Source organism: Pipistrellus hanaki (assembly GCF_964339955.1).
Source record: "Pipistrellus hanaki genome assembly, chromosome: 3".
Lineage (NCBI taxonomy): Eukaryota > Metazoa > Chordata > Mammalia > Chiroptera > Vespertilionidae > Pipistrellus > Pipistrellus hanaki.
In genome coordinates, this window is record NC_140505.1 from 164,683,707 (window position 1) to 164,707,981 (window position 24,275).

General features: G+C 39.6%; 1 protein-coding gene across 2 annotated transcripts in view; it reads right to left on the bottom strand.

The window, feature by feature from the left end:
• Positions 1-24,275, bottom strand: part of PTPRO (protein tyrosine phosphatase receptor type O) — a 206,816-nt gene that overhangs the window by 89,043 nt on the left and 93,498 nt on the right. For both annotated transcript variants that reach the window (XM_084877905.1, XM_084877904.1), the window contains exons 2-3: positions 8,323-8,596; positions 236-394 (exon numbers count right to left, since the gene is read on the bottom strand). In XM_084877905.1, the coding sequence (XP_084734031.1) occupies positions 236-394; positions 8,323-8,596 (433 nt within the window). The remainder of the gene's footprint in view (positions 1-235; positions 395-8,322; positions 8,597-24,275) is intronic.

The following is a 24,275-nucleotide window of genomic DNA, read 5'->3' on the forward strand; positions in this document are numbered from 1 at the left end:
ACAATAATTTGAGTATTTCTTATACTTATGCATGAAACATGACTTTAATGGACCAGATATTCTAAATCTCCTCATCACAAGACTGTCATGAATCAATAACTATTTTAATGATTTAGTTATGGTCAAATAGTGAACTATAAAATATATTTAGAGCAAGAATGAAGACCATTTGGCAAAAATCATGTAAAAAGTAACAATCCATCATCATTTATTTATTCTTCCTTTTGCCTCTTACCTTTATATAACATTGTCCGGAAGTCTTTACCTTCCCAATAGCTTATGTTTACTCTTGTGAAGACATTATATTTTTCTGGATAATGAATTTCAAACAGGACTCCTGTTTCAGGTGAAGGTTTATAGTCATATATTGAAACACTAGTTACAGGGAGAGGTTCTGCAGAAAAAGAGTAAATGAAGAAAAGGGAAATGGGGCAAAAGGGAGAAAGGCCATTATCCATACTTGGGAGTACCAAGGAGTATGCCTACCAAAACTTTAAACACATTTTTATCACCCGTGAGCACAAAATTCCTCAGTCCACATGAGCTGAGTGTTCTCCTTAGCAGTAATTAATAAAGTTCATCTTATAGTGTTTCCTGCCTTTCAAATAACTTTTTTCATTTGCCTGAATCTAAGAAGAACAAACAAAACATAAAAATAATAACTCATAACCTTCAATTTTCTTGTCAAAGAAAATTTAACAAGTGTGTGGCAGAATCTATACCTCCGGATTTCTAGTTCATTTTTCTTTACCCGAAGTCAATAAAATTTGATACTAGTAACAGAGCAGTAATAGAAAATACATTTGACTCTGACCAAGGTTAAATGCTTACATGATCATTTATTTCTTTGTGTAAACTTAGCACTTCTCTTTCTAAGTTGAGTATAAGATTGGAAACCATCCTATGTTATGATAATTAGAGTTGAAGGTGTCTATCAAACTACTCTTTCTATAAAAGTTTTAAGTATGTTTATTCTTATTTTGTTCAAGTTTTTAATCCATCACAAAACTTTTTAAATACTTATTTTTTAAAACACTGTGGTTGGTATATGTCTATATTTCCTCTGCATCCCACCCTCAGCAAAAGTCTTATAAAATTATACAGTTCTTCCATGCATCTAAGGAACTATTGGGTAATTTTTACTTGAATAAAATTTATTCAAGAAAATTTAAAAAATAACTTGGTTTGTAATCAACTATTGCATTATAGAGAAGAAAACCACTGGTTCAAAGTTTTAAAAATAGAGAGGAATTTTAGACATAACCTACAAACTAAAGGAAAGCAATAGCCTTAATTTAAATTTTACATTTTAAAAATTTCAGGTTAATTAACATAGGAAACCAAATAAGACTTAGTTCATTTGATAAATAATTTATAGAGTTCTCACTTTGTCTCAGTGTGTAGCTAAATAACTTTCCTTTGGTCCCTCAGGATCTTAACCTGCTTTTGCTTTGCTTTTGATTGAAGAGACTCAGGAAGGACTGAAATCACATGTTAAAGGTATGATTTTCCCTGGAATTTTCTTAAAAAACAAGCCAACATCTATAAACATGTGAAGAGGTCATTAGACTACAGCATGTATTGTGCTCATTTCAATGTAGACAATGAGCTATATTCTCTGTTAAAATGTTTCTGTTTTATCTTTGCCTCCATCCCTGGTCTTCCTATTAAAGGCAGCAGTTACTTCTATGTCATGTAAACAAACAAAAACAACCTCCCCCCCTGAATACTATTTCTTGTTGATTAATCCCAAAGAAGTATTGAGCCATCTGAAGGTGTTTCTTTCAACCCAGTCTAATTATTAACCAAGCCCAGCTATTGGCTCTGGATCTGAGAGAAACAAAATGAAAGCTGTCAGCAGAAAGCCGCCCCAGAGCAGTAATTCTTCCATTGCTGCAGTCCCGTTTCACATCCTCATTGGGCGTCTGTCCACTGAGCAGAGATGGGGGTCCACTCAGTCTTTCTGGGCCTGAGATATGAAGTCTGCACATCAAAGCACACGCTAACTTTGAAATTCAAGGTGCACATGAGGATTAGAGCACAGCTATTTTATTTTGTGATTTGTTTGGCTGCAAGCTACTTGAATTATAAACTAAGAGAATTTTTTTTTAAATACCTACGTACATGTTTGCTTCTTATATATCTTTTTTCTTTATTAAATATATTATATTGATTTTTTTTCAGAGAGGGATAGAGAGTTAGAAACATTGATGAGAGAGAAACATCGACCAGCTGCCTCCTGCACATCCCACACTGGGGATGTGCCCGCAACCAAGATACATGCCTTTGATCGGAATCGAACCTGGGACCCTTGAGTCTGCAGGCCAAAGCTCTATACACTGAGCCAAACCAGTTAGGGCTATATTTTTCCTCAGCTTCAGCATAAGTGACTCAGGTCAGCTGTCTACTCTGAGGTCCACGCCCAGGCATTACTGACCCATATTCAACCCAAGAATTACTGCTTTCAATGGAACTCAAATGCTTTCTTTAAAATATTTTACTATCTCTCATTATTAGTAGTATTATTGTTGTTACTAGAGGCCCAGTGCACCAAATTTGTGCATGGGTAGGGTCCCTAGCAGCTGCTGGCTGCCGGCCAGGGCCTCCCTTCCCCTGGCTGCCTGCTGCGGCTTCTGACCAGGGCCATCTGGGGAGAGAGGCTATGGGTGATTGGCCAGCCTGCCCTGGTTGAACTCCTGGTTAAACTCCCGGTTGAGGGGACAATTTGCATATTAGGCTTTTACTAAATAGGATTATTAAAAATTAATGATATGCCATAAACCAATGCTGCTATTACTGTGTGATTTTTCAGTGATGACAAGATTAAATCTTGATTTAATTCATTACTCCTTTTTTCTGTAGCCACCCTATTATACTCTCATTTCTTGTCTTAGAATCTAGGCTGAACTGGACAGAGAAATAAAGTTTTTAGCCAATATAAAGTATTTTTAATATTTATTTGGTCATAGATTGAGGTCTAACCTCTTTGGCAAATTTTTCTAGCCCCCTTCCTGTTATTAAGCTTTTTTTTCTCCTTTAATATATTTTATTGATTTTTTTTTACAGAGAGGAAGAGAGAGGGATAGAAAGTTAGAAACATCAATGAGAGAGAATCATCGATCAGCTGCCCCATTGATTCTAACTCCTTGCAGTTCACAGGTGTATGATGCTATGCATGCTTCCACTCTGCATCTAATTCCCATTGGCTCTGTAACACTTTAGATTCTCTGTTAATTTGACAAATTTTCATTACTTTTTCAATGATTGTATGTTTCTGTGGTATCTCCCCAATGTTCTTTAGGAAGTCTAGGTGGGCTTACATCATTCACAGATAGCATTTATCATATTTTGTAATGGCTTGTTTATTTGTCTTTTCCACTTTAGTAAATCACCTTTGAGTGTGGGTATTTTTATTGATTTTTATTTCTCTGGCACCTAGGACATGGCATCGAGAGTATAGCAATAAATAAGGTGGAAACTCATGAATTATTTTTATTTATAGTAGATGGATTTGTGTAGAATTTCCTATTTGTAGAGTGTTTGTATGTGTGTTCTGCAGTATTTGCAGCCATTATCTTTAGGACTACTAGCTGAGAAGATATTTCCTCAGTGTCTGAACAATTGTTTTTATGTAGCATTTGATCTATTGAGAAAAGGATTCTTCTCTCTAAAGTGGGCACAACATACTGAAAGTTCTCAACCAGTTAAATATTAATCAGATGTCAGAGCCTAAGGGTTGTGAAACTCTTTTGAACTGGCCTAACAATGTGTTTGTGCTAAATTTATTCTTTGCCATGTTTCTCAGCTTTCTTAGAAAGTGCCAGACTCAGAGCAACTACAGAGAAATATCAAAGGACTGACCCAGGGCCAACTGCTTGGTCATTGCTTATTTTGTCAAGACAGTAAATTACTACAACAAAAGGTCCTGTTTTATTCTCAAGAGCAACGCATCAACTCTATGAGTAGATGCTACAAATGTTTCCTAAACTTTTAAGGAAAGCTTCTCATTAGAAAAAATAAAGATGGCAAAATTACATCAGCAACTAACAAATAATGATCATTTTAGAGCTCAAAAGTAATCTCAGTCAACATGTATTTGAATTCCCTCTTTTTTTTTTTTTGAGGAGAAAGCTGAACCCCAAATCTTACCTCTTGTCTAATGTCATAGAAATATTTGTGCATCAATACATAGTTTTTATATTCCCAACCTATGATCCCTTTCGAAATCTGAGATGACGTAATTGAGCCTTTAAGAATGGGACAGAAAAGGAGAGACTGAAACCATATTCAGTTTTACTCTTTAGAAATCAATGCCGGTTTCCTCTTCCGCTTAGGATGAAGAAAGCTGCAAGTCAATCTCATTTCCCAACACCCAACAACAAGAAGAAAAAGCAAAATAATTCATGAGATCATAACTTTTTAGGCATCTCTCAGAGAGGTAAGATTGCAAGGCAACCAAACAAAGTAAACTGCAGAACCCTCCGAGGACTGAAAGGACACTAGGTTTTACCTAGCTGAGCATGACAGGAGGAGTTCAAGCAGAAAAGAAGAAAGTAACTAAGATTTCAATGAATTCATAAGGATGCGTATGTTCTCCATGACAGTGTAGAATTGCTCCATCCAGGAAGTTAGTTACTAGCCCTTTAGGGCTATTTAAATTATACTTATGAAAGAATCCACCAAGATGAAGTGAAATTAAAAATTAATGGTAACTATACTGGATAATGCAGATATAGAGCATTCCCATCTCTCCAAAGTTCTAGGACAGCGCTGGTTTAGAATGACAGGGAGTCCCAGACACAAGTTGAGTCCATGGTCTCTCTCCAGTTCTTCTCTGATGTGCCTATATCAGGTGCTCATGAGGAATACTGAGGGCAAGAGAACCACCCTCTGGGGCACAGGCATGTAGATGATGATTGGGCTACTAAAAGATATGGGGGAAACCCTTTCTTCATCCCCAGGACCTTTCTTGAATACAAAACAGAAGCCTTATGGCATTAGGGAGGGGCAGAGAGATCTTTCCCTCCCAGTTTTCAGGCAATGATACCCCAATTTAAAAGATACCATTTCCCAGGAGAGGGGCAAAAACTCTCTTGGATTCTTTGTTCATGCATTGATACAGAGTAGGGTTCTGCTACTACCTGGGAGAGGAAGGAAGCTCTCTAACTCAGGACCTTCCCCAGCTTTAAGGTAGACTTTGGCGGTAAGAAGTAGGGATGCTCAGAATGCCGTAGGGTCATAGGGTCTGCTTAAGCCTGAGGCTGGACCAGAGAACAAATCCTCCCCTGCTCCCACCAAAATCTTAGCCCTAGTAAGAAGCCATCCATTGTTAGGGGAGGGGCAAAATCATGGACCCCTTCTGTGGTGCAGGTGGGTGGGGCTCACTGAACCCCAAGTCTACAACTGGAGACTGAGAAATCCCCAGGACCACTACTGGCACTCCCTCTGGAGGACTTTGAAATCCATGAACTAATGGCAACTAATGCCTTTACCCCTATCCAACTAATGACTGAATTGACTCACCTCCACACTAACAGCTTGGCAATGCAGTAGGGTTAAACTTAACATTGTAAATAATTACATTAAGCGTAAATGCTCTAAACTTGTATTATCAAAATTGGTAATTATTACCTATGTAAGGCTATTGAAGCTAGTATAACTGAAAAAGCACATTTAAAATCTTATTTTATTTCATTTTAATTAATTTATGTTTAAAATGGAAAAAGTGTTATTTTGTTTTTATATTGATTATGTTAAAATAATATTTTGAATACAATGGTTTATATTATGTTATTAAAATTAATTTTATCTTTTCAAAAAGTGTTTAATTTTTTCTACCTGAAAATTTATTGCTGTGCAATTAACATCCTATTTTTATAGGAAAGTGCTTCAATTAAAAGGCAGAGACTTTCCAGATTGGAATAAAGCAAGATCCAACTCTATGCAGTCCACAAGAAACTTGCTAACATATAAAGACATAAGTAGGTTGACAGTAAAAATGAAACAGGTATACCATGACTTAATAAAAGAAAACTGAAAAGACTATATTAATATCAGACAAAATAAACTTCAACACACACAGCACATTCCTTGGGATAAAGTGGGACATTGCAAACCATGAAACGCTAGGCTCAACAAGGAGACATAATAATCCTAAAAGTGTTTGCACCTACAACATAACAACGGAGCATCAAAATATGTAAAATATAAACTAAGAGAAATGGGAGGAGAAATAGACAAACCCACTCCTCTATCAAGAGTTGTTAGTACGAGTGGACAGAAAATCAAGAAGGATGTAGAAGATTGGAATAGTTAGGTCAACTAAATTGACCTAAGTGCTCACGGCATATACACCAATATTGACTATATTTGGAAATCATAAAACAAATCTCAACAAATGTCAAGTGATTGAAACCACACAAGTAATTGATCGCACAGCATTTAATAAAGAATGGCTAAAAAGATCTCTTCAAAATTGCTAAATTTTTGGTCATTCAACAGCGCACTTCTAAGCCCACATGTCAAAGGTAAAATCATAAAGGAAATGGAAAATATTTTAAACAGAACTCACTGCGGGTGCTAAAATTTCAATGAGATATTCTAGAAATATTCTAACCAAATACTTACTATCAAATTTCTTTATGAGTCATTAGCTGAAGGGTGACTCCTCCAGCTTTGTCCAATCAGAAGTGGCTAAGTGCTTGCTAATGAATGTTGTGTCAGCAAGTCCCTATCCTTTTATTTTGTTTTGTGTTTTAGTCTTTTTTTTTCCTGGCTCTTTCTCCTACTGTTTTCTTAACTAAATTGAATTTAGTATTTACTGATCGCCTATTAAGCATAATGTTCGCACTAGATGCTTATGAAATTGCTAGAGGCCTGGTGCACAAAACTCCTGCATGGTAGGGTCCCTAGGAATGGCCTGTGAACAAGGTCAATCAGGTCCTTCCTTCTCCCTGCTGCCAGCTGCCAGCTGCCAGCTGCCAGATGGGGCCTATGGTGCTGCCCCCTGGTGGTCAGCACATGTCATAGTGGGCAGTCAGTCAAATTCCTGGTTGGCCAAACTCCCAAGGGAATAATTTTCATATTAGCCTTTTATTATATAGGATGAACATGAGTAAAACAAAGCTCCTGATTTCAAGGAGTTGTATTATATGTATTATATACCTAGTTCTGATGCCTGAATCTATTAACTCCCAGTTCACTTTTTCTGAAGCTTGTTTAAGACAGCATTTTACCAGACAAATGCTTCCTTTGATTCAACTAGGTCCTAGATTAGTTCATTATATCTGTAAACCTTGAAGGTCTTGGGTCTGTACCATTCCTAATTTTTAGGACTCATTACAGATCTTGGGACTCTGCCAAGTAAAACTTAAAAAAAAATTATAGACATGTTAAAAATACGTCCTCTAGCTTGATTCTGAGTTCTTGCTTCTTGGAGTTTCTCTACTTTATCCCAAACAAAAATATCACTGTGTCTTTTTCCTTAACTACTTACAGAATTATCACGTTTCTGGTATTTTAAATATTGCAGCCACCACCGAAATATTTGCAGTGGAGAGCAAAAAGAACTTTGTTGAGCCATTAAATTACTCTAGTGATAAACTCTACCATACCATATATGTTTTTTCCCCCACACCTTGACATACACAGTAGAATTGCATCTTAATTTGAGATTAGGTATTAAAGTCAGAGTAAAGTCATAAATAGTTAAAAACAAATCCTAAAAATTTCCTAATATCAGCACTAACTTTTTAAGGCACAGGCTACTGAAAGTTAAAATGCCAATGATTTTTCCCCCTGGCATTTTCTTGGGCACTGGATACCAATGCTATTAGGAAGATGAGGTGGGGAATAGTGACCGATAAATAATGATATCTTTTTCTCTCTCTCAGCTAAAAGTGTAAAATAGAATTTGAGCAGGTTAACTATGAGAATAAATTAATGTCTCAAAAGCCAAATTGCTTAATATGAGAATAACTGTTATGGAAGACAAATAGCTTAATTATGATCATACTCTTCTGAGTTACATAGTAGAAAATTACATGGTCCAATTATGAATCTAAAATTGTCATTCAGTCTTAAAATATCTCATTAAGGCTTAACTTTCTTTTAGTTTTAAACATTTTTAAAATCAAAATATAATAGTGAAACTTTATCAAACTTCAGCAAGAAACTATACTTAATATAAAGCAGAACTTTGAATTTCTGTGATTTGACTTCCCCTGTGCTTGCCATTCTGTGCTGATTCCTCTTTTCATTAGAACCCTGTGAGAATACAGATAAAGAAGAAACTCAAAGGACAATATTACACTGGTTGCTTACTTGTTAACACAGTGATTGATCTGGATGGCTTGGTAACCGCATGCCCATTTACCACTACCAGAGTGATTATATAATAGAGGCCGTGATAATTGGCCTTAAAGATAACAGGAGGAGGCAGAGTGCTGTTGAATTGCTCAAATTCGAAGAAGTAACTTTTTGATTCACCAGTTATCTTCACAACATACACAGATGATGGGCTCGTGACATCTGAAGCGTCTAGAGAGACAGCGATGCTATTGTCATCTTGAACAGTTACGTGGAGTGTTGTAGCATTCTGTTGAAGGAAAGAGAAAACACGGGAATGGAGGTCAAACTCAGATCATTAGCAATAAAAGTATGCTGAGATAATTTTCCCAAAATGAATGTGGTCAGCATTACTTTGTAAAATAGATTTACAACATATACAAGGAAAGGCAGAAAGAGAGATTAGCTCTCTTCCTTCTCATGATTTTCTCAGGGTTTTACTTTGAGGGTTCTTTTTCATTGAAAAGCTCCTTTTAGTTCATGGGTCGAGATATGTAATAAACACAAGATGCACATCATGGAAATGAGTAAATAATGACTGAATAAAATCATCATGGCATTCAACTTCCAGAGAGGCCCTTGTTCTCAGCTCTGCTGGAGGGAGACATGCTGTGGCAGTCCTAGGAGCATTCTAGAAGAATGTCTCAAGGCAGTGATTTCCTCTCTCCCTTCTCACCTATCAGCTTTAAATAATAAAAGCCAGTACTGAGACACCTGCGGTAATCCTCCTCATTAAAGGTTAGCCAGTCCTTAAAAATAGAAGCTAAGAAGCTCTTTGAAGAAGAGACCAGATGGAGGATTCACAGCACATACGAGAATGTCGGCAGACAAAGGACTGAAAGCTTTGCTTCAAGTTTCTAGGTAAACATTTATGGACAGCATTTGGAAGAGCATTTGTGTGGTTGGTTTAACTATTTCTTCCTGATTTTTCCCATAAGCTACACAGGCAGGACCAGTCCTTCTGCTCTATGGTCTTAAGCAAGACTCATACACTTTATACCACTTGCTGCTTTGTTTTGAATTTATCTTCTGGGTATGCAGTAGCCTGAGCTCTGAACTTCCTAGACTTCTATGAACGTGGGACAGAAAAACTGCTGAAACTTGTTAAGGACTTACACGGGCCCAGAAGCTAACTAAGCTAGGCAGTCAAACACAGTCATTTCATTTAGTATTCAAATGGCCTCCTAAGATGGCATTATTATTTTCATTCTTAGCTCCTCGTGGAGGAAACTGAGGCTCAGAAAGATTAAATCACTTGACCAAGATTGCACTTCTTGTTTGAGCTCTTAACCACTGATTTACACAAAACAAAATTGAGTTCCATTATTGATCCACATATATACATGTTTGCCTTCCCCTTTTGATACATTGAGTTTGACACACAGTTTACACTGATAAGTGTTAGTTAAATGAATGGGAAAAATTGCTAATTGCATTAACTAGAGGTGGGCATTTGCCTTTTAGAATTCATCTACTTATTATTAATTTTGGTACCACACATATTGTCAGAAGACACATCAAGCACATAGTACCTAGCAGTACCATAAAAGAGACTATATAGACCTAAAAAAATGTGACTATTTTCCTTCTTGTTTACTTTTTTTTTTTTTAGAAATCTAGTTCTTACAGGTCCTAGTACTTTAAAGCAGCGTTTTTCAACCGCTGTTCTGCGGCACACTAGGGTGCCGCGAGATATTGCCTGGTGTGCTGTAGGTGCAGACAAGACAAGAATTTTATAATTTTTCACTATTTTGTTTACTTAATATTTCATAATAAAGTAATTATAAAATACTTTCTTTGTGTTTATTTGATTCCTATTCAAGAGAATTACTTTATATATAGTCAATATAGGCACAGAGTTAAATTTTTTTAACATTTTCTAATGGTGGTGTGCCTCGTGATTTTTTTCATGAAACAAGTGTGCCTTTGCCCAAAAAAGGTTGAAAAACACTGCTTTAAAGAGTATCTTGCCAATAGCAGTTTGATTCTATGTCAACATTTAATAGACTTAATGGTGTTCATGATAGTCTAAGGACCCTAGACCCTAAGTCCTTTAAGGGCAAGGACTGCATCTTATTTCTAGCTGCATATCCAGCTCCAGGACCCAACAGGATTGGCCCACCACTGAGACCATGAACCCCGACACGCATGCATAGATGACCAGTGCCTGTCTTGAAGTTGTCCCCTGACACGTGCTAGGTGCTTTGTGACCTGAGTAATTCTTAACATTTAAAAATGTCCCTTTATCCACACATGGTCTTGCCCTCAGACATATGGGTAGGTTTTTAATATTGAGTTCTGTACTTGTTGGGGAAAGTCATGGAGAGGACGTGACCTCTGGTTGACTTGAGATCAGGACCTCTCTTCACCTTCTCTCATTTTCTGGGAAGTGCATTCAGCTTGTCTTTTGATTCCCAGAAGCTGCCCCACACTTATAGATTTGAGACAGAAATGTGGTGTTGCTACCAACTTAATGGTATACATGACTGATCCCATTGAAATCCTCTCCTGTTTATGACTGAACCCCTTAAGGAATCTAAACCTTTAAGATTTGGTGGGCTGTGTGAAGATCTACTCATCTTGTGTGGTCCAAAACAAACTTTTTAAAGGTAAGTCCCCTTGCTTTTGAAACCTGTCACTCACCAATCTGGGTGATCTGCCTTTCTTCCATCTCTCCCTGCCCTCCCTGTATAGGGCTGGTTTCCCATCACATCTGAAGGTTCCTGACCAGTTTGCAAATCAAGAGTATTTTGGAGTCAAACATATAATGTGGCCCCTTCCATACAGCCATGCACTGCATGATGATGTTGTGGTCAACAACAGACTGATATCTGATGGTGGTCCCATCTATATACAGTGGTGCCTCACACAACGAACTTAATTCGTTCCAGGAGCAAGTTTGTTATGCGAAAAGTTCGTTATGTGAAACGTGTTTTCCCATAACAATACATGTTAAAAAAAATAATTCGTTCTGTAGCATAAAATATGCTAAGATGACATAAAAAAAGATAAATTTTTTGTTATTATTTTTATTTAGATACATCTAAAAACATAATTAAAAAAAAAAACCACACACATTTTTTTAATTTTAAGACAGACTAAGTAGAGTCTACCGAATCTTGCACATCTTCATCCATTTTCTGCTTTTTGGCCGATGGTTTCATGAAAAACCTGTCCAAAGTCGTTTGTTTTTCTCTTTTCTCCAACATCTGCTGGAAATAACGGACAAGAGTATCGGAGTAAAGATTGTTGATCCTGTTTGCTTCAGCTGAATCCGGATAGTGGGCATTGGTAAACTCCTGAACTGCTTTCCATTTGACTAGGATGTTCTTGATGTCAGCAGTTGGGATTGGTTGATTGTTTGATTGTTGCTCCTCGTTATCAGATGACGCTTCCCTTTGAGCATTGTCCTGTTGCTGGACCATAAGTGCTTGGAGCTCTTCAGTTGTCAGCTCTTCTTCGTGTTCCTCAATAAGCTCCTCTACATCCTCTTCCTCTACCTCTAATTCCAACCTTTGGGCCACTGTGATGATGTCCTTCACCACTTCTGTGTCATCAACTACTGCTTCTTCCTGGGTCCACGAAGGCACAAGCATCTTCCAAGCAGAAATGAGGGTCCTTTGTGACACTTCTTCCCAGGCCTTCTGTATAAGTCGTATTGCCATAAGGACATCAAATTTCTCCTTCCAAAACTTTTGGACAGTCATATTGTCTCCACCAAACTCGCATTCTTCAAACACCTTATTAAAGAGGGCTCTAGTGTAGAGTTTTTTAAAGTTCGCAATAACTTGCTGATCCATTGGCTGAAGAATGGATGTGGTGTTTGGTGGCAAATACTGCACCTTGATAAAAGGATAATTTTCCTGCAATATTTCCTCTAGGTCTTTTGGGTGAGAAGGGGCATTGTCAAGTATCAGAAGGGCTTTGAGCGGCAGTTCTTTTTCCAGCAAGAATTTCTTCACGGCAGGAGCAAAGGTTTCCAGAATCCATTCATTGAAGATAACTTGGGTCACCCAGGCTTTTTGATTGGACTTCCAATGGACGGGCAGTTTGGACTTAATAACGTTATTTTTCTTGAAAATTCTTGGATTTTCAGAGTGATAAACCAATAGAGGTTTGATCTTGAGGTCTCCGCTGGCATTAGACGAAAACATAAGGGTAAGTCTGTCCTTCATGGCTTTGTGTCCTGGCAATTTCTTCTCCTCTTTTGTAATGAAGGTTCTGCTCGGCATTCTTTTCCAGAAAAGACCCGTTTCATCGGCATTGAACACTTGTTGTGGGCAGTATCCTTCATCCTTAATACATTTTTGAAAGTTAATAGAGAACTTTTCTGCTTCTTTCTTGTCAGCACTGCCAGCCTCACCATGCATAGTAACGCTGTGGATTCCACACCTTTTCTTAAATCTAAAAAACCACCCCCTGCTGGCTTTGAATTCTTCTTCATTATCTTGATTGCTGCTACTTCCAGGGACGTTTTTCTTTAGATCGTCATAAATTCTCTTGGCTTTGTGACAGATAATATCTTGGGTTGTTACGTCACCTTTCACCTGCCTGTCCTTAATCCAAATCGCTAATAGCCTCTCCATTTCCTCGTGGATTGAAGACCTATGTTTTTCATGAAATAGTTTTGATACTCCTTTGGCTACTTTGGCTGATTTGATTGCATCCTTATTTGTCAAAATGGTGAAAATGGTGGTCTTGCTGAGGCCAAACTCTTTGACGAGGTCACACTGTTTTACCCCACATTCACTCCTTCTAATTATTTCCTGTTTCATTTCAACAGAAATCACCTTCCTGCTTTTTTTAGAAGCCATGATATAAAAAAAATATTGAGTTTAACTTAAAAGGACGACTGCCGTGATACGTGCGTGATTTAATTCGTAATGAAGAACGATTGCCGCGATACGTGCTTAAGTTAAGCGCAGTGACTAACGACTGCCTGCAGTGCCTGTGCGGAAGGATGCAATACATCGGCAGCGATCGTGGAAGCTCGGGCGACTTCGTTGTGTGAAACGAAGTTCGTTGTATGAATCATGAAATGAAGTTCGTTGTGTGCAGCGTTCGCTGTGCGAGGCGTTCTTTATGCGAGGCACCACTATATATATATAAAAGCCAAGTGACTGGAATGACCAGAACGGCTGGGAAGACTGGAATGATTGCTTGCTAATAACATGCACTGCCACCAGCCAATCTCCTTTGGCCCCTCCCCCTGGACACCCCCACTTCCCAACCTACCCCCCCCCCATGCCCTTGATTGGGTGCAGAACTGGCTGGACCCCACCCACGCATGAATTTGTGCATTGGGCCTCTAGTAAGATTATAATTGGGCTGAAAAACTTTTATTGCCTAATGTGGACTATAGTTGTGACATGGTAGCCTTTGTAATATTGTAAGGCCTCAACACATTACTTATATGTTTGTGGTGATGCTGGTGTAAACACACATACTACTGCATACAAGTACATCACACACAATTATGTACAGTACATAATACTTGATCATGATAATTAACAACTATGTTGCTGATTTATGTATATACTGTTTCTACATTTTATCATTATTTTAGGGTGTACTCTTTCTTTTTTTTAATATATTTTTTATTGATCTCAGAGAGGAAAGGAGAGGGAGAGGTAGAAACATCAATGATGAGGGAGAGTCATTGATTGGCTGCCTCCTACACACGCCACACTTGGGATCAGGCCTGCAACCTGGACATGTGCCCTAACCTGGAATCAAACCATGACCTCCTGGTTCATAGGTTGATGTTCAACCACTGAGACATGCCAGCTGGGATAGGTGTACTCTTTCTACTTATAGAAACATTTGCTGTAAAACAGTATGCTGTGTAACACCAGCAGCAGCCTCATACACTGTGCTTTATTCACTCTGGCATTGTTTTCTACAGTAACATGCTGTACAGTCTTGGAGCCCAGGAGCAATAGATTATACCACACAGGCTAAGTGTGCACTAGGCTAGACCATCAAGACTGTAGGAGGGCACTCTGATGTTTGCATAGCAACAAAGTTCCCTAATGACATTTATTTCTCCTGCTCGTTTAAGTGGTGCATGACTCTATGGCCAGTGGCCTGGGTGGATTGAGAGGCTAAACCAAGCACTGAATGTGCAAGAACACGAAGTCTGGCTTTTATGCATCATTTGTTATAGGAGTTGATTAGCTCAGAAAACAACAAGTTTACAAGCATCATATTCACATTTATTAAGAATCATTCACTCCATATTTTAATAGGCAATATCTGAAAGTTTTATGCTGATGGAAAGAATAGATTCAATTTTATAAAGTGTTTAAGAAATGTATGCCTAATGTGTCACGATGCTTTGTAGATAATGAATCTTCCAGGGAAAGGAAGCTAATCTTCTCAAATCAAAGGATAGCTTTGGAGATCAGCCATGAAATCAGCATTGGCCCCTTGGCTCCCAGGTTGCTAAAAAAAAAAAAAAAAAAATCAGGTGGGCTAATCAGGTTCTGTCAGCAGCACTAATGAGAAGAAGGCAGCAGGCCAAGTGCAATCTAGGCATTGGGCCTAAAAGAAATGTCGTCATACTATTTCTTCTCTGGCCTCTTTGCTTCAGCTTTTCCTAGAATCTATATTTAGAATAAAATTCTGAATATATACTTCATGCACGTAATCCCTGTTGAGATGTAGAGCAAGAAGGAAGAATTAAAAGTAACAGAAATGGATCTGACAAACTTAGGCAAGGCCAACACTGATTTATTTGGTAAATTAAAAAATGTATATTTAAAATGTTTCCCCCCACCCTGAGACTGAGTAATAGTATTATTGCTTGACTCTAGAGTGAAAATAGTTTCACTAAAATTTCCTTTGCATAACAAATTTTAATATAGAAATTTCTCCGGTCCAATACCCTCATTTCACACTCGAGAGGACAGTGGTGCAAATGAATGTCAGGACAAGGTCTGGGATCCACATGCCATTGGTACAACTCTTTCCTGAACTGTTTGAGGCAGTGAGAAGGGCCGGGGTGCCTGGCTACAGTGGAGGAGGAGGAGCCAGGAGCTTGCTACCTGTTCCATAGCCTGGAGACTACCGAAGCTACTGAGATAGAGTGGGCAGCACTTAAGAGAAAAATGCAGGATGAGTTCCTAGAATGTGGGACAAGGAAGAGGACAGGCCACAGATACATAACAGTCAGAAATCCTAGGAAGTCCTCCAACATCTCTGGCAAATTTAATGACTATTATCTATTGCCTAGAGGCCCAGTGCACTAAATGGTGCACAGGTAGGGTCCCTAGCAGCTGCTTACTACAGTCAGGGCTTTCCCCTGCTGTCAACTCCGGCTGCCAGCTGCCTGCTGCTGGCTGGGGCCTTCCTTCTGGTGGTCAGTGCATGTCATAGAGAGTGATTGAACTTCTGGTCAGTTGAACTCCCAAAGGGACACTTTGCATATTAGGCTTTTATATATATAGATAACCAATCTGAACCAGGCTTTGCACTGCAAATTTTATGTGCGTGTTTTTTTCTTTTATTCCTCATAATAGTCTTCAGACATGAGAGTTACTTTCCCCATTTTATTCATAGAAGTTAAATAATGCACTTAAGAGCACAGCAGTAAACTTGGTATCAGAGAGCCTGAGTTTCTATTTCTTTTCTGCAATTACACCTATTACCTGTGAGAGCTTGGGGAAGCCCAAGGACCTCCTAACTTCATCTTCTTAATTTATGAAAGGGTGGTAATTCCTGTAACTCATGGGGTTTTTGTAAAGATTAAATGGCTTTTATAAAAATGATAACAGTATGAAATCAATATGTATTAGTTGTATTTCAAAGGTTATTATTTTAGTTAAGTCTCAAATCACTTAATGACTTTTAATTATGGAGGTTGTATACACTTTCATTGAACTAACTTCAAAACTCTATGAGATTCTTAATTATGTCCACTGGATATTTTATTCACCCAACATTGGAAAGCTATCCACTTGTTAATTCAATAAGGAACCAACATTAGCTAAGTGCTAATTAGTGGGAAGGAGCATTCTCCTCTAGTTTCAAGTATGTACAGATGCCAAGCTGCAGACACCAGTGTCTATCATTTCTACCCCATGAAGATTAGCTGCTGGAGAGAGAGGACATAGTCTCCATCATTCTGAGGCCCAGCCACTGTGCAGTATGGGGACATAAGTGAATAAATCTTGGTTTATGGGTTAAGTTTTTGAAGCTGGACTTTCAAACATTCAGCCAAAGATGCTGGTCAGTACAAGAGAATTTTTCAGTGCTGTAGACATAAAGAGAAGGAAGCACTTAATTCTGCTTCTGCAGATGGGCCTGAGGGAAGGCTTCAGAGTGGAAGTAATGTTTGAAAAATAGTCAGGAGTTTCCCAGGGGAACAAAGATCAGGAAAGTAATCTGGAGTGGTGGGGGGGGAGGGAGATCCCACAGTCCTCTGGAGCGGCTAAATAGTGGTACGATGCTCAGAGGAAAGGGTTGATAGCCCCGTCCATGATGTGCCTAGTTAAGGAATTTGGATATTGTTTTAGGCCAAAAGAAATCATAAATTTTTTCAAAGCAGAAAAGTGACATGATTAGATAGATCAAAGTTTAGAAAGAGCAATATAATTAGGAGTATGGACCAGTGGAGCTAGGAATTTGTGGGCTGGGTCCATCGACGGCCAGGAGATAGTAAGGAGGCCTTGGAACAATTCAGGCGAGACATGATGAGAGCCCGAGCAAGTGCTGGGTGCACCAAACCTGCCTGTGTGATGTGCCTCTAGAACATTACCAATGCTCCAGTTGGCAACCCAATCAATGATTAGACTTATTAGAGGGCATTTCAGAAGGAACACTTAGAAAACTCTGCTGTGCTAAGGTTACCACACAAGATGTAATAGGATGCTCATTTTTTAAAAATGGTAATATTAATGATGTCCGGTACTTATAGCTATAAGCACCTCGGATAGCCATGATCCTCTGCAGACATTATGTAATTCACCCCCTTAACCTCCCGTCTCTTTCCCAGGAAACGTTTTGCAGCAAGATATTCATTCTTTTTAGTTCCTTCAGAAAGAGCCAAGTCCCAGAGCTGCCCTGTCAGAGCAGGACTCCTCCTGGCATTTCCTTAGAATTATTCACAGCCTCTTTCAAAGATTGTCAGAGCACGGTCCGGTTGCGGATCTCAAAGGCTAAAATTGGCTTCTTGAATCTTCCATTTTACATGCATTTGTTCTTCAGATATGTTTTGAGCACCAGCTGTGTATCAGGAACTTTGCAGGACACTGTGGATGCAACTCTGTTTGGAAGTAGAGAGAAAGACAGGTCTAAAGCGCCTTTGTCCTTTCTGGAATTGTATCTGATAATAAGGATGATAAGGATGATGATATAATAAAGACCATTAACTTACGTGGTGTTATCATGTGCTGCCAGGAACTGCTCTGTACCTCATACACCAGGCCCTTGATAAATGCTTGCTAAATAAATATGTTTACAATCAGCAGTGTAATGCCAGATTCCTTTATATGTGTTCAGACTCCTTTATATGTGTCCTAAGTGTATCTTTTCAGGGAGAGATTGTCAGTTCTCTCCCTTTGCCTAGTCCACATTCATGTTTGCTCTGCCTTTCATGTTTGACATGCTCAGATACATTCATTTCTGTCTGAACAGTTTCATAATGCAGAGCCCTCATCTCTCATGCCTCTTGTTTGGGAAAAGGGTCCAAACTCAAATGTCAGGTTGGTGATGTGTGAGAAACAGTCAAGTTTGAGAGGATTGAATGATGGAATAGTTAGCAAATGGGAAGTACCTGCATTGTCTAAAAGCCTCATTAAAAAGCACAATTACAACAAAATAAAGCTATACTGGCCAAAAACACACACAACACATTTACAGGCAAGCCTCAGCCCGTAGGCTGTCACATTACAACCTTTGAATTTTTAGCATTGTCATTTCTTTGATCAAATAGCTCATCTTAGGACTTTCAGCTTCCTACTCTTTTGTTCTGTCCAGCCAGAGTGCAGAATAATAACTAAATTTTGCTACTCGTGAAGCATTAATTTAAAGTAAATACAAAGGGTGTTTCCTTAGCAAGTTGCCATATGTGTGTGTACTGTATATAGTAAACACATATATATATATATATATACATATATATATATATATATCACTCTGAAGATATATACCTATAGTAATAAAAGCATAATATGCTAATTAGACTAGATGACTTTCTGGTCAAAGCTGGGGCTACAAGGAGAGCCCGGGTGCTAGAGGGAAGCCACTATTGGCCACTTGAGGAAGGAAGGCCTACTCTTGCATGAATTTTGTGCATTGAACCTGTAATATATATATGCTAATATATAAAAATCCAGGGGCTGTTATGACCAACTGAAACCACCAGATGGATGACCAAACACAGACTACATAGGCTAACAGGAGGGTTAGTGAAGGATGACCAAATGACTGAAGAGCAGGCTGTGTGGGGCGACCAGGCCAGCAAGGGGGTTAGTGAGGAACGACCAAATAATTGAACAGTAGGCTGCATGGGGCAACCAGGCTGGCAGGGGCAGCAGTTGGGGGCAACAAGGCTGGCAGGAGACAGTTGTGGGCAACCAGGCCAGCAGAGAGGCAGTTGGGGGAGACAAGGCTGGCAGGGGGGACAGTCAGGGGTGACCAGGCTGGCAGGGGGGGGCAGTAATGAGGCGATCAGGCTGGCAAGGGGGAGTTGGGGTTGACCAGGGTGTCAGGGGGAACAGTTAGTGGTGACCAGGCTGGCAAAGGGGGACAGTTGGGGGTCACCAGCAGGGTAGGGAGGGGGGCAGTGAATGTGACCAGGATGGCAGAGGGGGCAGTAAGGGGAGATTAGGCAGGCAGGCAGGTGAGCAGTTAGGAGCCAGCAGTCCCAGATAGTGAGAGGGTGCAGGCGGGGCTGAGGGTAGCACCTTCTCCACCCCACCCACCACCCCATGCATGATTTTCATGCACCAGGCCTCTAGTATAAACACATATCTATTAATGAGTAATTATATTAGATTTCCGATATGGATTTGGGGTGGAAGCTCTGCAGAAGTCTTAATTCTGAAGATTAAACAAAACATGCTTGAGGAAAGACTTTTAACCTGGCATTTTTAATTGAAAAGTAACTGTTGTGAGGAAAACATGTGCCACGATATTGTGACATATAGGTTGAGAACATTAACTATATGTAGCATTTTATATTTCATAAAGCACTTAAATACATTTTCCTCATTTGATCCCCTAAACATCCTATTAAGTTATTATCTCACTCCACAGATGGAAACACCAAGGTTCAAAGAAATTAAATGGGTTTTTCAAGGTTTCTCTATTATAATGTGGGGGAGCTGGCACTCAAGGCAATTCTTCAACTACACATGTTATGACTCTATTACTCTGCAGTCCCCAGACTGTAAGATCCTGGAGCCAAAGTGATTTCCCAAATGATACCTTTCATATCTGTATTTAATTGATTGTGAGCTCCCTCAGCACAAACCATGGCTTATTTCTCTCTAGGATAGGGGTGTCGAACTCAATCAGAGAAGGGGCCAAAATCTAAAATCCAGCCTAAATCGCGGGCCGAATGGTTTACTGAACAGTCATAAACTGACAATGTCATAAACTGACAGCGGAGTGCAGTGATGACAGCGTGGTGCGGGCCACATTGCAAGGCCTGGTGGGCTGGATTTGGCCCGCGGGCCTTGTGTTTGACACATGTGCTCTAGGATATGGTTGATAGATGCTCAAAAATGTGGTATCAGGAAAAATATAAATTTGGAGCTACAAATAAATTTTGGAGATAGTCGAACCTGGGCTCAAATTCCTTGAGCCTCACTTGCTTGAGATAAATTATGGAAATGCTATAACCTATTATGATGAGGTTTTTGTGGGGTCACAAACAAGATTATCTGTGTATATTTCCTAGCCCAGTATGTGATATCTATTGTAGTAGATCCTCAAAAAAAAAAAAAAAATAGCTAACTGTTGTTACCAAATTTATGATCTATGGTTTCTCATTTATTTTCTTTGGGACATATAAACACTAGAAATTATATATTTTTAGGTCATTAATGCCATGATTCATATATCATTCAATAACCATTAATTTATTCAGCAATCAATATTACCTGCCCTTTTTGTGGCATTCTGAACAAGAGAAGCAGGCATTTCTTTTGCTGTTATGCCCATGTATGTTATGCCTGTGCTGTATGCCTAAGCTAACCTGTTTGACTAAAGGTTACCATGGGAACAGTTTCTGGGACCTACTGTGCTGAGAAGTTCAGGGACCTGGGATGCTGTGCCTGGCTGATGATGGACGTGGGAGGAGGTAGGTCCACCCTTCAGAAAGGCACAGAACACAATTGCTCTCCACAGTTCAATGGTCTGGCAAATTCCAAAAACATGGAACATTTTTCTGGCTTAATGTGTTATGAAAAATAAGGGTTCCTGACAGGTTAATTCTGCCTGTGGAACAAGTGCTATTTTCATAAAATGAAGCACTGACAAACATAATTTTGGCTGATTAAAAAAAAAAAAATTCTCCAACCCTCTTCTATTCTTTGCAGTATTTATAGTTTTAAGATGGCTTTACTTCGGAAAGACACTTGTAAAAATGTAGCTGCCCCACTTCTTGAAAGGCATTGTAGAAGATGATGGTGCTAATCATTTATTTGAGAATGGATGAGTTCAGTCAAATCTCCCCACAGGCACGAAGTGTGTCTCTGACTGTGACACCAGTTAATTAAAAATCCTGATGAGAGCTGACAGAGAGTGCAGTCTCTTACCAACCACGCAGTTCACAGCATATTGAGGTGTGTCCCTTGTGACCTTTTGTAAGCACCGAGCTTTCACTCTCCTCCTTGTTGAGTTGTTAACATCACCAATAACAACACTGTCAGACCTTTAAAGCAAATAGCTTCTTGTACCCTCCACCATAACTGGAATTTGATGGTTTTCCTAAGAGTCTGATCCCTCCATTGCCAGATAAATGAAAGCTTAGATATTATGGGAGATGAAGTACTTACATGTTTTGCTCGCTGTTGACCTTCAAGAAGTTCTCAAAAATTGAGTGCCTACTGTGTGCCTGATGCTAAGGATATGATGGTTAAGAAAATAAATTTGGTCCCTGTCCCAGTAATGTTGGTAATCTACATGAACAGAGAGGAAATACACTGTGATAAATGATTAAATAATAATGAGTGGAAAAAAGGCATTGTTAAGAAATGCATGATGATAAAAGAAGGTCTAGCAGGAGGATCTAACCTAGAGGAAGTAGGAGACTACACAGGTAGTCTATAGGCGTCAGTAAGAGCTGGCCTGGTGATGAGTTGGAGAAAGAATAGGATCGCTAAGGAACAGTGCATATGAAGACCTGGGAGCTGGAGAAAGCATAATGGATTTGAGAAACAAGAATAACCTCAGAATGGCCAATAGTGGAGATGAGATCATAGGCTGCTTTGTAGGACTTTCTAAAAAAGTTGAGGCTTATTGTTAATGGCGATGGGAAGCCACTTACAGGCTATTAAGCAGGGGAGTAAAATTATCAGATTTGCATTCTTTAATAGAAGAAAAAAATATTATTATGTTAGCTGTTGACTCCCAAATTCCTATTGGGGAGAATTTCTGATGAAAAAGTGCCTGATAACAAACCACTTAGAATAGAAGTGAGCACTCATAGTGTGAGCAGAGGGATCAAACAAAAACACACACAACCAAATTAGGTACAAATTAGTATTCAAGCTATAGAGGAAAGTGGCTTTATTCCAGAAAGTAGGGGGAGAGAGAGAAGAAGAAAAGGGCTAGAAAAAACATGGAGAGAGGAGCCAGCAAGATGGTGTGATGCTGGGATATAGAAAGAACAATCAGCTAATGGAAATATCCAGATGATGAGGGGGTCAAAGAGCACTTAAAACTGGAAATGCCTAATGTTCCATTGGAAGTACATTTTGAATAGCAAACACTTGTCCACCTGCCTAAATCCCAGCCTGCACGAGTGTTTGCTACACTCACAAATGCTCTGTGTGAGTGGATCACTTTGCTAAAGCTGCTGAGAGTCATATCGATGTGTTAGGGCATGGAAGCTATATTTGTGAGATTTGGAGCCTGAGGGAAGAGGAAATTGTGAGTGAAAACCTCTCCAAGTTGCTAAAAACCCCAAGGGTATTTGAACTTCCATTAGAGATGGAAAGGGATTTAATATCAATTTTATTTAGGTCTCAAGGGGGCAGGAAAATCAAGAAGCTGGTTGGTAATGAGAGGCAGAAGTAGGTGTGATTGAAGTATTCTAAGAAAGAAATGATGGTGGCTAGGACCAGGTACCAGGAGAAATTTACAGGGTATAATCCTCAGAACTCAGTGACTTGAGATTTGATTGGTTGTGGTATTGATTTTGTACACCCACACTTATCATTCTCCTCCTCCATCTCCTCATCATCCTCATGATCATATATAGTAAAGGTGGCAGGTAAGCAGATATTAACAGGATAGGAATAGGGGTGATGTGTATCATTAGTTTGTTCAGTTTGATATGTAATGAGTATGAGATACGTGTGAGATACCCAAGAGCAGATGCCAAGTAAGGTGACAAGATATATGCATCCAGAATCCAAAAGGGAGGTCTGGACCTAATGTTTAAAAGAGACTGACTCAGAGTTGGTTAGCTGGAGCCTGGGAATTGAGGAAATACCATAGTGTGGTAATGCAATTGCTACTATCAATAGGATTTACTTGTATTGAACATCTATTTTGTGTTAAAAACTTTTTAGGCGTTACTTCAATGAATTCTCTTAAAAAAAAAAACAACACCCTAAAATATATATTATTATTAGAGTCCCAATGCACAAAATTCGTGCTTGGGTTGGGGGGTCCCCTCAGCCTGCATCTTCTACAATCCGAGACTCCTCAGGGGATGTCTGATTGCTGGTTTAGGCCCGATCCTGAGGATATAAACTGGCAGTTGGATACCCCTCTCTCAATCCTGGACTGCTGGCTCCTAATCACTCACCTGCCTGCCTGCCTGGTGACCCCTAACTGCCCTCTCCTCCCCCACTGGCCTAATCACCTTTCACTGCCTCTGTGTGCCAGCCTGATCACCCCTAAGTGCCCCCCTTCTGGCCTGGTCTCCCCTAACTGCCCCCCTGCTACCAGCCAGGTCGCCCCCAACTGCCCCCTCCCTGCCAGCCTGGTCACCCCTTATTGCCTCCCCGACAGCCTGGTCACCCCCAACTTTCCCCCTCTGCTGGCCTGGTCACCCCTAACTGCCCCCCTCTGCCAGCCTGGTTGCCCCTAACTGAACCCCCTGCCAGCCTGGTCATCCCTCATGGCTTCTGCCCATTCCCCCCCCACCCCCCACCCTGCCAGGTTGCCCCACACAGCCTGCTATTCAATCATTTGGTTGTCCCTCACTAACCCCCCTGCCAGCCTGGTCACCCCACACAGTCTGATTTTCAGTCATTTGGTCATCCCTCACTAAACCCCTGCTGTCCTGGTTGTAGGCAGCCATCTTTTGAGCTGTGATGGTCAATTTGCATATTACATCTTATAGGATTATTATTACTTATATTTTCATTTTAGTAATTGAGCCTCAGAAAGATTAAGTAACATACCTAAGGTCACATAGCTTTTTAGTGGGGCACATTAAGAGTTAAATCCATAATTCTATGATTCCAAAGTTTGTGCATGCACATTGATGCTACTTTGCTTTAAAACTGCCATGAGCTGGGCTTCAGAGTATCTTTTGTTTTATTCCTTTGCAACCATGAGGCATGCATGTCCCTTTAAGATCACTCATCTTTATCCCATGAGGAGTTACAGGACATTCTGGTATAGTGGTCAGAATAGTGACTTAAAGCAAATAGAATTCCATCTCATACAGACTACCACTTAGAGCCCTCTCTGGACCTTAGTTTCCTCATCTACAAAATGGAAAAAGAATGCCTTCCTTACATGGG